Raw genomic sequence first — 14,144 nt, forward strand, 5'->3', positions numbered from 1 at the left:
TCAGATATTCATGCTGGATGTTGTTTTCTCTGATTTAGCCAGATTTTCTCTGATTTTCACCGCCCAGATATGTTCATGATGTCAAAAAATGTTTTGGACAGCTTACCATCTAACCCACTAGATGGCATTCACACCCAAAATTAAATTACATACTTGATCAGAAAGCGTCGTTATGGTTGACACAAAGTTCTATAGTAATTTGTAAAATACTATCACGATTAATTATTTTGAGAATAGGCCAAATAATTATAAGACTGTTAGAGAAATTATGAGCAGAAACATATTAATGCTGTAATAAATCAAAGGATGTTATTCTCCATGTTTTGAGGGAAGGCCATTGTGACGTATCTGCCAAGGCTTTCTTCTGATTGGCTGAAAGTTCTGCTGGGCACGTCTACTATAAAAAGTACATTTTCCAAATGGATTGTTTTACAGTCCATACTCAAACTGTTAGTATACTAATCTTCTCCAGAATGCGTTTTATATATGATGTTTAAATAACTTTATATTTATATTTATATTATATTTTTGTATGTTTTTGGCTTGAAGAGCATATTTCAGTAAACATTTTCTTTGCGAACACATTTCACAGCAGTCAGAAATCATGTCTCATAGCTGTCGTCTGCTCTGTGGTTTTTTAATGAGCTGCGTCGGCTGGACTGGTATTATAATAGCGACCTCAACAAACGACTGGGTGGTGACCTGTAAGTACGGCATGCACACCTGCAGGAAGATGGATGAGCTGGAGACCAAGGGCTTGTGGACAGAGTGTGTCATCTCTACTGCTCTCTATCACTGCATCTCACTCAACCAAATCCTCGATATACCAGGTGAGAAACAGTTTTTTCGTAAAAATATTTTTGTTTGTATGCATCCTTTTTTTAAAAAAAATTATGTAATAAAACCAATTCAACATTTAGTTTTTTATTGGTCACATTGAAATGCATTTTTTTTTTTTTTTTTTTTTTTACTGTTTTCCCAGAATATTATTTGAGGCATTCAAAAAGTTACCTCGCATGAATTTTTGAAACATAATGTAAAGCTTCGCTACTGATATTTTATTTTTAGCTTACATCCAGACGTCTCGCGCTCTGATGGTCTCCGCCTCTCTGCTCGGACTGCCCGCCCTGGCGCTCGTGCTGTTGGCGATGCCCTGCGTCAAACTGAGCCAAGAGACCGAAGACACCAAACACAGACGCGCAGTCCTTGGAGGACTACTTATACTTTTCATATGTGAGTCATTGCTTATATATATATATATATATATATATATATATATATATATATATATATATATATATATATATATATATATGGCCGTATATTTAAACAATTTCAATGGCCAATTCTTAAAGGGATAGTTCACTCACAAATCATTTATTCTCCCTAAAATTTGTTTCACTTTTTTTGTTCTAGCACTCAAAGGCCTGGTTTCACAGACAGGGCTCAGACTAAGCCAGGATTAGGCCTTAGTTAAATTAGGACATTTAAGTAGCTTTTATAAACGTGCCTTAGAAAAAAAAAACATTACTGGTGTGTCTTGAGACAAAACAATGGCACTGACCCAGACAGCAACATAGTGTCGGTCCAGATCCAGCCCACATCTGGTACGCATGTGGTTCCAGGTGTGGCCCGGATCTGGGCCGACAATATGTTGCTTTCTGGGGACATATTTTAAGATATGTCAGTGCAAGTTGCTTTCAGTTAAAACAGCTTAAACATGCATTTTGGTCTGGGACTAGCTTAAAGGGATAGTTCACCCAAAAATGAAAATTATGTCATAATTTACTTGGTGTCAAGTTGTTCTAAACCTGTATGAGTTTCTTTCTTCTGTAGAACACAAAAGAAGATATTTTGAAGAATGTTGGTAACCAGACAGTTGACGGCACCCATGGACATCCATAGTAGGAAAAAAAAATACTATGGAAGTCAATGGGTGCCGTCAACTGTCTGGTTACCAACATTCTTCAAAATATCTTCTTTTGTATTCTACAGAAGAAAGAAACTCATACAGGTTTAGAACAACTTGAGGGTGAGTAAATGATGTCAAAATTTTCATTTTTGGGTGAACTATCCCTTTAAGCCTTGTCTTTGAAACCCGTTGGGAAACCATTCATAATGTGCTGGTTGTTGCTCTTTTCAAAGCATGAATGGGGACTGAGGGACTCAAGTTAGGAAAGGAAAGGAAACAAAACCAGCATAAAATATGAAGTAGAAAATATCATACAATTTTTTAACAAATAGACCAAAAGTCATTATATAGTCATTAGGAATAGTTGTGAGTAAGTGAACCTGAGAATTGGATCAGTCTAATTGTGAACTAAGTGAACTGGATCGATCGATTAATTGAAAAAAATATTGTTAATAAACTCTATGCAAAGACCAATTGTTAGGATTTTCAACTAATGGGGAATAAATTGTGTATTTTTAAGTGAACTTTCCTTTCTAAATATGTGGATTCAACATTTTAAAGTAACATTTACCATAAGCAACATTAAGCCTACACTTTCATAAAGAACCTTTAATATCCATGGAACCACAAAAGGTTCTTTATAGTGAAATAAAATATGTGTGCTTCATATAATTAAAATGTTCTACACACTAAGAAAATAAATGGTTCTTTTTAGCACAAGCTGTCACTGAAAGGTTTTTTGGGGAACCCTTTTGGAACCTTGTGTAAAGTGCTACACTTATTCAACCCCATCATTGTAATTTTAACGCATTTAACCGCTAACAATTGTGTACCATGCCTTGTTTCCTGTAAACAACCCACTAGTGTATTATTCCAGAATCGAAATGACAGGAATTTATTACACTCTTGAAAATTTAGCAGTTCTAAGCAAAATGCTAGATGTTGTCCTGTGTTTGCTCATATCCTCCCTGAAATCATGCTTTCAACATACAGGGCTGAAAATGTCCTTGACTGAAGTAGCTATAAAACATCCAGATTTCCTACATCCTGTTAGAGGGGGAAGAGCCAGTCATGGTCAACTCCGTCTGACCCATTTTTACAGGTGTTTTGAGCTGGTTTGCAATTCTGCAACCACTAATAAAACTCCTAATATGATGCTTGTTTCAGCTCTGTGTGGGATGGTGTCGACGGTGTGGTTCCCTATTGGAGTGCTTCATGAGGACGGCCTGATGTCGTTTGGATTCTCCCTGTATGCTGGATGGCTCGGTTCAGCCCTCTGTTTTTTTGGCAGCTCGATGATGATTTGTTGCTCAAGGGGCGACAGCCCAACTCAGAATCCTGAAAACCACTACTACTACTCAAAACACGGTGGAGTTGCTAACTCTGGCCCTCCTATAAACAGTCACGCCAAGAGCGCACATGTGTGAGAGCGGAGATAAAGACTGGAAAAGACGAGTTTACCTCAAAAAAGCTCACACACACCAATGAAATATGTGAAGAATTTCTTTTCTACTGCCATGGTTTGACTGCAAACATGTGATTTGGAGGGAACAGAGAATTCGGTGGAAAGGTTTGAACATTAAAGGCTTTGTTTGAACAGACGGTGAAATGAATCCAAAGGGAAACAGATCTATCTTCCAGTTCCTTAGGCATGTTTTTTCATAGACTATTCACACAGTATTCATTTTGCTCCTATATTTTATTTTCCAGTGACATCATTTTAAAACGTTCTTTACTTAAAAACTTAAGCTTAATAAGCTTAATAGTTCATGCCGACATATAGGAAAGCATGCACTAACAGACAGACAGGAAACCTGTGTGGTAAAATGACCAGATGTCATCTGCACTGTTTTCCTGGAGAGCGTCTCACAGCATCCTGTACACAACCTCCTAGGAAATCAGCATTTGGAATTTGAGAAAAAATTGTCTGTAACAGGAATCCGTGTCATTCACACCTTATATGGTCTGTGATTGATTTATTGTGGTAATGTATTATTTTATGCGCTTCTTTGGGAGTTCACTTCATATAATTTCCACTATGTTATGCATGTTGAGTGATATGTTCAAAATCGTCATGCGATCTCATGATTTAACGTGTCTGAACCCACAAAATATTCGTTTTAAAATGCAAATCATTATTGTTTTGGCTGATGATGACGACACAAAAAAGACAGCATTTGTGCTTGTAAAATATATGAATTTTAATATTTCACTTTAAATATACTTGTATATTCTTCTCAAACATATAACCCTTGATCTCTGTGTATTTACACGTGTTCTGAATCAGAATGATTTTACGCACATAGCTGTAGGGAAGAAATGTAAATATCCTCGTGCAAACCTAAACAAGGGTGAAACCACAAGAGTAAGACATTTCTACAAACCAACATAGAAAGAATTTGATATCGATGTTGCAAAATATTTTGAGAGCTATTAAGCTTTCACAGGGAGCCAATCATAATATTTCTCCTTGAATTCAAGGGAGCGCTTGAGATTTTAGATCCAACACAGCTGTGAAGATGATGCAAAGTGAAAAGTCCACTCAATGCATCTTTAGGGGGTTTCTGCTCATGTAGTAACAACTTGTATTGGCTTTTACATTAAAGAGGCATCTTGAGTGTTCTATATGGAGGGCATTGGTTTAGGATCTAAGTAACATCTCAGAGTAAAAGAGTACTGTGCGATTTTAAATCCAACACTGAAACAGCAGCTCACATCAGAAAGACATTATATTTGATTTTAGAAGAATAACATTTAGAAGGGATTATTTAAAGGCACTTAAGAAGCCTTAAAAACAGGTTTAAACATCCCTCTAGATAAGTCACTTATCCATCACAAGGTGCAAATGCATTTAACAACCTGTTTAAGATTTTTTTTCACAAAGAAATACACTCAAAAATGTTTTAATAACTAGTGAGACTTGATTAACAACACTATCAAACCTAGGAAATCTATCAGTGACTGATTTTTTTAAAATAGAATGTGCTCCGGGAACATTTTTGTTGGGACTACAACTAACCATTAACTACACTACCAGTTTTTTTTTTTTTTTTTTTTTTTTTTTTAGTAATAGTTTTTGTATTTTGACTAAAATATTTTATATATTTTGTCATGTCATACTTATTTACATAAATTTAAAGCTGGCATGACATGGAAATTCAAATTGGTTTTCTAAATGAATGTTAATGATCTTATTGTGAACAATTCATAAATACATGCGTTTCATTTTCAGATTTGTTTTTTTTTTATTCAAAACTCGAATTTACGGTGAAACAAAATGTAATGTAGGCTACTTCTCTCTAGTAACGTATGCCAGACTTCTCCAAACATTTCGTCCGCTTAAACTCCGCCCCTTTCTTACAATCGAACGCAAACTCGCCTTCAGATCTGCCTCCATCTAAACAACCCAGACAGCAACATAGTGTTGGGCCAGATCCGGCCCACATCTGGTAGGCGTGGAATCCACATGTACCAGATGTGGCCCGTATCTGGGCCGACACTATGTTGCTGTCTAGGAATGAATAGAACCAAGTCCCTGCCATAAATGAGCCCAAATTAAATACAATATTCAAACATTTTATATCCCAGACAGCAATATATAGTATGGAAGATTGTTCATATGGAATGAGTAATAAATAAATAATCATAATTGCGACTTTTTATCTCACAATTCTGACTTTTTTTCTCTCAATTGCGAGATATGAAGTCAGAATTGCACGATACAAAGTCGCAACTGCGTGTTATAAAGTCAGAATTGTGAGATATAAACTATTCTGAGGTAAAAAAAAAAAAACTTTATATCACAATTGTTAGTTTATATCTTACAATTCTGAGAAAAAAGTCAGAATTGTGAGATATAAACTCGCTATTGCGTGTTATAAAGTCAGAATTGCGTGATATAAAGTCGCAATTGCGAGAAAAAAAGTCAGAATTCTGACTTTATATCTCGCAATTCTGACTTTATAACACGCAATTGCGACTTTATTTGACGCAATTCTGACTTTATATCTCGTAATTCTGACTTAATAACACGCAATTGCGACTTTATTTCACGCAATTCTGACTCTATATCTCCCAATTCTGTAGCCTGGGAAAACCCAGACAACTTCCGGCAAATTTAGATTACTTACTTAAATTAATTACTTAAACTTAGATTAGTTACTACTGAAAATGGTCTGGTTTTAACCAAGCTACCAATTCTGAGAAATAAAGTCAGAATTGCGAGTCTCCCAATTGTGAGATACAAAGTCGCAATTATCTTTTAAAATGTTTTATTTTGTGGCGGAAACAAGCTTCCATAATATAGTGTCGGCTCAGATACATATATGAATAGGAGAAACTGTAACACGCAATATGACGACTCGTAATAGAAGTCCCGACTCCCGCCTTCTAAATACAACAGGCAATTGCCACTAGTGTGCATTAGTACCTGCCCACTTTATTAGCAGTGTTGGTTCCAGAATAATATTTTCCATTCACCTTAGACAGCAACGTAGTGTTGGCCCAGATATGGTAGGCGTGGAATCCACATGTACCAGATGTGGCCCGGATCTGGGCCATCACTAAGTTGCTGTCTGGGATATTAATTTAAATTTAAAGGGGTCTGATTATGCTTTTTCACTTTTTCAACTTTAGTTAGTGTGTGTAGGCTAATGTTGCTGTTTGAGCATAAAAAAAATCTGCAAGGTTACAAACCTCAAAAGTCCACTCCAAGGGGAGATATTTTATTTAACAGAATCCATATTCAAAGAACTACATCGCTCCTAATTAATCACAACACACTGGGACAGCTTACCAATCAGCACATTTCGTATTTCGGAAGGAGGGGCTTCATTGAAACCGGAACTAAACAACGTGTTCGGGTTGATGAAATAATGTAAAATAAGTGCAAAATAATGTGTTTTTGAACAATCAAGCGTGAAATCATATTCTAGTACACCCCAAAAACAAAAATTGCGGTAATTATTATTCTTTTTTTACTTTCCACATTTTTGTCAGTAATTTCATTGATCCATGAACATATTCTATTTGGAAAAATCATGGTCACCCAAATCCAACCTCTACTGCGACAACAGTTTAGTCTATATTGCTCACTCCGGTGAATACTCTTCATTGACCAGCTCCTCAAAGCCTTTATTGGTCCTGCCTTTACTTCTGTAATTGTGACTGTTGGATGGTCTCTGTTCATCATCCTGCTGCTGGTACTGATAGCCACGCTCCTCAGCTGCCCAGCCCTGGTACTGTCCCTCCTCTTCATCTATCTGAGGAGGGAGGTCTTCATCAACATTGAAGCTGTCGTCGACCTCCGTGTCGTACCTCTGGTAGGAGCTGGCGTGAGCCGCTTCCTCTCTAGCGCTGAGTTCCAGTGAGCTGTTCCACATCCCATAGCTAAAATAGATCAGCACACCTGTAGGGAGAAGAGATGGGGTCAGGTAAGGACCATTCACATCATAACTAGAATAATACATTTTAATAATTGTTTTGATAATATGAGAATAGGTAAGTCCACAACATCAGATTTTTTCCAGATGATGAGCAATTAAAACATTTACAACCAATCAGAATCCATTCGACTTTAAAAGAGCTCAAACATTTAAAGCAGCAGATGAGATATCTTCAGCATGTGCTTATAATAAATATAAAAATATTATCATACGTTGGTGTGTGGATGCTAATATAGTTATCGTTACAGTTATCTTTATAGTCATCGTTCTTGGTGTTGATTGGTAATATATGGAGCATATATAAAGAGAAGACTTGGCCTACCTAGTGAGCACCACACCACAAAGCGCACCCAGGTGATGGTGGATAGTTTGAGCATGAGGTATATGTTCACCAGCATGGCAGCTGTGGGCACAAAGGGCACACAGGGCGCCATGTAAGGCAGCTTTTTAGGGTTCTCAGGTTGTCGAAGAATAATAACAACCAAAGTAACCATGAGGATAATTATAGTCATTATAAAAGGCAATATTGCCCAGCGGGCTCCTCCTGAAACCTGGTCGAAGCCGTAGATGACGAGCATCCATAGAAAGAAGGTCAGAATGAAGAAAAGGAGAACGCAGGAAGTAACAGTACGCCCCGTTGCAGGAGTGGGCCTGTCGCCCACATTCGGCAGGCCCAAACGCATCCGCATAGTGTAATATTGAGACCCCAATACACGTTTCAAGAGACCGGAGTCGTCCGCCTCGATGCCATTCTCTCCAACGCCGAAGCCAGAACTATCCGACTGGTAGCCCCCAGAATCCGACTTTTCAATCAGTGTTTCGTCGTCTCCTTTGGAGGGAAGGTTCTTGGCCCCACAGGGGTTGTCGGCATACCCTTCTCCACAAGGTGAGTTCATGTCCTTCTCACTAGCCACCATTAATTCCTCTTTTCTCTTCCGTTCCTCCTCTTCCTGCTCTGTGAGGAAACTGGTGAAGCTGTCTTTATCGGGCTGATATCGCAGAAGTAGCACACACACCGACACCAGCGTGTAGGCCAGCAGCGTGCCGATGGACATCATCTCGATCAGGTCTCTCAGACTCACCAGGAGAGCCAAAACAGCAGCCAGAGACCCCGATACAGCACAGGCCACCACGGGGGTCTCTGTGTGGGGACTCACAAAGGACAGGAACCTGGCATACACACACGCAAACTTAGGATGAAATGCCTGTAAATATAAGCATATGAGCATAACAAGAAAAGAAAGGACTATACACAAATAAACAACTTTATATTACCCAAGTCAGTGCACTCCTATTGATATGAATAGGGGAAACTGTAACACGCAAAATGGTGCCGCCTTCTAAATACAACAGGCAATTGCCACTTGAGTGCATTAGTACCTGCCCACTTTTTCAGCAGTGTTGGTTCCAGAATAATATTTTCCATTCACACCCAGTCAGCAACATAGTGTTGGCCCAGATCCGGGCCACATCTGGAACATGTGGATTCCACGCCTGGAGGCATTGCAAATTTGGCTGCTGAGTGAACTGACTTCCCTTGAAACTAATTAATGTACCTGAAGAGCAGACCATCTCCCGCCATGGCATAGATGACTCTGGGCATCGGGAACAGAGATCCCAGCAGGCTGACGGTGAGTCCTGCAACAGCACCCATAGCTACAATATACTTCCCTGCCAGGAAGCCATGATCGGCAAACATTTCCATGAGCGGAGCATCTCCATCAATCAGGTTAAATGGCACCAACAATGTCAGAATCACACTCACCTAAGACATACACACAGGTAAAAAGTGTATTATTTGGTAGTTTGTCAAAACAATTTGCAATACATTCCATGAAATGTCCACTGGAAAACACTCTTATTCCAGATTTCATGTATAGGTGTGGCTGTGGATGGAGGCTGTAAGATGATTCCTCCAATTCCATTGTACACTAAGAAAACACATGTTTAATCTGTCTCAGAAGGATAAAAAGTAATCGTTTTCAGATTAATATTTGAAAAAGAATGAGCAGAGGTATTCAGCTCTAGGGATCAGGATTGGGTCTCTGGAGATAGAGAACATAAATAAATCTCAGCTCTAAAGTGCTTGAATTGAATAGTGTGAATGTCCAATGTAAGCTGAAATACTTTTAGCAGTGTTTGTCTTTTAAATATTTAAATAACACAAAACTAATATCTATCTATCTATCTATCTATCTATCTATCTATCTATCTATCTATCTATCTATCTATCTATCTATTTGCAGCGCATTTACATTATGAATTGTTGTAATTATGAAAAAAAAATATTGTGAATGAATTGTTATAGAGAATACTACCTGACAAGCCCCAGCCAACAAGATAATTGTGACAATAATGAGAAGAAATTCCATAGAAAGACAAATTATATGCAATTTTGTTTTCTATTTTTAACTATTAAAAACTATGGCTGTCAGTTATAATAATAATCATGATTAATCTCACAAGTCTTTAGAAAGCAGATTTAACTATAGATTAACAATCATATTTGGTAAACTTGTTAAAAATAATTGAGTTAAACATAATGAATTATTATGCTAAGTTCACATGCAGTTTAGTACTGGAGTGTGAGAGGAGTCGCTGTACTCACAGAGACGTACGCCGTGAGACAGGTGACGAGAGAGGCCGTTATGGCATAAGGAATGGAAGTGTCTGGACTCTTGGCCTCTTCTCCAGTGGTGGCGATAATATCAAAGCCAATGAAGGCGTAGAAGCAGGTTGCAGCTCCTTGCATGACCTACAGAGCGCACAATTTTTACTGATCTCTATAGTAGGTCATTTTGCTAAACATCCCATTCAATAAAGACATTTTTTCCCCTACAGTTAACATTCTTACCCCTGACCAGCCATAGGGAAGAAACCTCCCATCCTCCCAGTTGGATCCAGAAAGGAAAAACAGTCCGGCAATCACCATGAAGACCCACACGATCAAGTTAATAACATTCAGCACATTATTGAGGCCCACAGAGTTTTTCACCCCTAAACCCACAATCGCCGTCACCAACATAGCGATCACCAGAGCCAGCAGGTCTGGATAAGATTCTTCTCCTTTACCTGATATGAGATGCATGGACAAATAAATGAGCTGTGTGATGAACATCAACATTAAGAATGCATAAAAACCCCATAAACCACACAAACAATTTGTGTAGCATCATTACTATGAAAGACACTCACCCAGGCCATTCAACGTTCCAATATGGTTGATCATGTAGCGGCTGATGGTGTGATTGGCTAAAGAGTCAAACATGCTACTCAGAGCACTGGCCCCCGCAGCTGTACCAATCAGATACTCCAAGATGAGATTCCAACCAATGAAAAAGGCCACAAATTCTCCCACTGTGACATAACTGTACGTGTAGGCAGAGCCTGTTGTCTTGGGCACTCTCACTCCAAACTCAGCATAGCAGACCCCTGTGGGAAAAGCCCTGAGATTAGCTGTTTAGCAAGTACATTATAGAGCAATATACTTAAAGTAATGATTGAAATATACTTAAAGTGACAGGGTTCTGTCACTTCTGTCTAGTCTGCTTCTTGGTTTTGTGACAGAGCCCTGACACTCCTGTTTTGTCTTGTCTGTGTGCCTTGTTTCATGTCATGTTTTGTCTTGTGCTGAGTTGCATGCAGCTTGTGTTTATCACTGGCTGCATGCGTGCTTTCATGTTGTCATGTTTTGTGTGAACACGTGGCTTATAAGGCTATTATAGCTGTATGTTCATGTCTTGTTTTGTTGGGGCACATGGCTGGTTATTTGTGTTTGCTGGCCATGTGCTCATGTGTTTGTCATGTTTGGTGTAAGCACATGGATTGTCATGTGTTTCCTTGTGACATGGGCTTTCCTGTTGATTGTCTAACCCCACCCATCTTGTTATCCGATTATTGATTCATTTGCCTGTCCACCTGTCCTCCCTCATTACATGCTTTGTTTGCTCTCCCTATTTAGTTTCCCTGTGTTTGCAATCTTGTGCTGGTTTGTTGTCATATGTATATTATCAGTTTCCATGCAGTCCAGTCCAGTCCAGTCTCATACTCAATAAATACCCATTGTCCTGCACTCGAGTCCTCACTCCTTTCGCTTACCCAAACCCTGACAGTTTTACTGGAAATGTAAAATTATTTGTATTTATTTGAAAATTGTAAACAAAGAAAACTTGATTGTTTGAAATAAATTCAATAATAAATTCAGCATTTTATTATTTTTATTATTTATTGCATTACTGGTGCTTGTACTGACAAGTCTCAGTCTTGGGGTTAGGATCTGGGGCCGGTTTCACAAAGATAGACTTTGACTATGGCTTAGATATAGTAGATAGTCAGACTTCAGACAGACATCAAAATCAGACCATTGCACAAAGCACTTAAGACTCTGACTATCTTAAGTAGGACTACACTGCAATGCATTTTTTACTTGGGAAATTTAGCGGAGAATGTAGTAACGAGAAGAAATGTTTCAATTATGAGCCATTTTCCCTTTTCTTTTGGCTGTTTGTAATGTAACTGATTGTTACTGCTGGTTGCCAAGGTAACAGAGTCTTAGACCTAAGTTAGCCTGGGGGTAAGGTGTCTAATTTTTTTGGTCTAAATTAAGTCAGTCTTTATTTTTGTGAAACAGTCTAACTTGCATTAGACTAGTCTATGAGCAAATTTTAGACTTGTCTAACACCATAGACCGGTCTAAAATAGCTTTGTGAAACCGGCCCCTGGTCTAGAACTGGGTCTTATGGGTCTGGTTTACTCTAGTTGGTTCTTAATTCTTTTTTATATATAATTTCTTTTATAAAATACTTTGTCAAATCACAACTTTTGAGGGATAGCTAAAAGACCCCATAAAGCATAGATTATTGCTGTGGGTTCATGAACTTTAGACTTAAATTTGAAGAATTTCATCTAAATAAAGCAATGAAAACCTCATCACAGCTGCCTGTAACTACAGACAGGTGGGGTCATCCCGCCCTCAAGGGCACATATGAAACACATAAAATATGCTATTTTAGAGTCGACAGGAAATATGAGAGGCCTGTTTATGTTCGAGCACCAGCAGTGATTTTTTTAACACTCTAAATTGCAAAATGTTTATAAATTGTTAAGTCATAAAGTCTCACCTGACAGAATGGACGCCACAGCTGCAATGATGAAGGACAAGATCACTCCAGGTCCTGCCATTTCCTTAGCAACAAGCCCGGCAACCACATACATGCCAGTGCCCACACAGCTGCCCACCCCAAGTGACACCAGATCCACTGTAGTGAGCACACGGGCAAGTCTGGTGCCATGCAGGTCATCTGGGCCCTCCAGCATGGAGTCCACAGGTTTAGTGCGCAGGATTCGTGAGTGGAGTCCATACCAGGACGACTCCCACTCAATTCTCCTGGGGTCCAGTTTAGCAAAGACAGCACTCATCCTCCACAACAGGAAGACTCGGATGAAAGAAGGGTAAGGTTTGTCCTCTCTTATGTGACAGTGTCACCTCCCCAATCTGTCGTTCCAGGTGTTTCCTCTAAACTTGTCTTGTATGACTGTCTCCTGCTTTATTCTTTGCTCCTCTCCCTCTCCCCCTCTCTCTCTCTCTCTCTCTCTCTCTCTTGCACAGTCTCAGAGAGGATCCATGAGCTGATCAATCAACATGCTCTATATTGAATAAGCAATGACTTCCTACAAAAAAGGAAAGGAAAGCAAATTACATATCATCCAAAGATAATGAAACTAAGAAAACACGGTGACATCATGTTGGGTTTAATTCTGCAGAGAAACATATTCCAATAGCCGAACAATAGAAAGTGTCCCTTCATTCATTTAGGTGAAATGTTGCTATGGTGGCACGTCTCATTAAACTTGCAAATTAGCATATGGAGAGCATCAGATATCCAGTGGATATTGATATACTAATAGAGAGAACAATGTGAGCAGAATGTCATATTTCAGCCTGGGGAAACAGTGCAGAAGTCTGTAAATAGAACAAAGTTGGTGCTTTAGGATATAAACATTTTTAAAATGTTGGTGATTAATATGGTGATTCTTTCCTAAAATATAATAGCAGATATATTTTTCCTAAATTAAATAATATACTTATACTGACTGCAATATGTATATATATATATATATATATATATATATATATATATATATATATATATAGTATATGTGTGTGTACTAAAGAAATAGAATATGTAATATATTACAACTAACTAGAAATATATAATAAGCATGATTAATATAATAAATTCCCAACAGTCTTAATAAAACATATGTCAGAAAATTTAGTGTTAAACGATATTTAAGATGAGCATCAAATATCCCACTGCTTTGAAAATCCTTACATATTTTAGTCCATATATACTAAATATGGACATATTTAATCCAAAATATAACTTACTTTAGAAATTGTAATGACTTTTGAATGCCTTTTCCCATAACATTTCCAGGCTTGAAAACTAGTTTTTCCTAACATTTCCATTTCCAATTGCTGTCATCATTTTACCACACTACTTTCTGTTGTCTATCTGCATGAAGCCCATTTATGAACCGTCGTCTTTGATGTTAGTCACACCATCTGCTTCGATCCACCATGCACCTCAAGGCCTTCTTTTGTTTTTCCCTGCACAGATAGCATCACCACTCAGTGCTATCTTGTTTCTTTCAATCTAATGCAGGCCTGCCGCTCACTGAGACAAGCTGCGGTTGCCATCACAGACCCAAGATCTGCCTGTTGGTAATTACCAGTCCCACTGCAGGCTCTGTTCATACAACCTGACAATATCTCAGCTGTTATC

At 38.4% G+C, this 14,144-nt stretch overlaps 2 protein-coding genes across 2 annotated transcripts; one reads left to right on the top strand and one right to left on the bottom strand.

Moving 5' to 3' along the window:
- Positions 1 to 474: 474 nt before the first annotated feature.
- On the top strand, positions 475 to 4,538 carry cldn11b (claudin 11b). The gene is made up of 3 exons (XM_081352633.1): positions 475 to 830; positions 1,069 to 1,233; positions 3,080 to 4,538. Exons 1-3 carry the CDS (start codon positions 605 to 607, stop codon positions 3,337 to 3,339), a joined length of 651 nt encoding a protein of 216 aa, XP_081208759.1. The 5' UTR covers positions 475 to 604; the 3' UTR covers positions 3,340 to 4,538.
- Positions 4,539 to 7,002: 2,464 nt separating this feature from the next.
- slc7a14b (solute carrier family 7 member 14b) lies at positions 7,003 to 12,774 on the bottom strand (the record flags this gene model as incomplete). The annotated part of the gene is made up of 7 exons (XM_081352625.1): positions 7,003 to 7,319; positions 7,679 to 8,526; positions 8,913 to 9,121; positions 9,965 to 10,111; positions 10,211 to 10,428; positions 10,552 to 10,788; positions 12,477 to 12,774. The coding sequence occupies 7 exons, from the start codon at positions 12,772 to 12,774 to the stop codon at positions 7,003 to 7,005; spliced, it is 2,274 nt and encodes a 757-aa protein (XP_081208751.1).
- Positions 12,775 to 14,144: the final 1,370 nt, after the last annotated feature.

Source organism: Scardinius erythrophthalmus (genome assembly GCF_964197995.2).
Source record: "Scardinius erythrophthalmus genome assembly, chromosome: 22".
Lineage (NCBI taxonomy): Eukaryota > Metazoa > Chordata > Actinopteri > Cypriniformes > Leuciscidae > Scardinius > Scardinius erythrophthalmus.

Coding starts and splice junctions, on each gene's coding strand:
- cldn11b (XM_081352633.1), top strand. CDS start 605: ATGTCTCATAGCTGTCGTCTGCTCTGTGGTTTTTTAATGAGCTGCGTC. Junction 831..1,068: donor CCAAATCCTCGATATACCAG/GTGAGAAACAGT, acceptor TTTTATTTTTAG/CTTACATCCAGACGTCTCGC. Junction 1,234..3,079: donor ACTACTTATACTTTTCATAT/GTGAGTCATTGC, acceptor TGCTTGTTTCAG/CTCTGTGTGGGATGGTGTCG.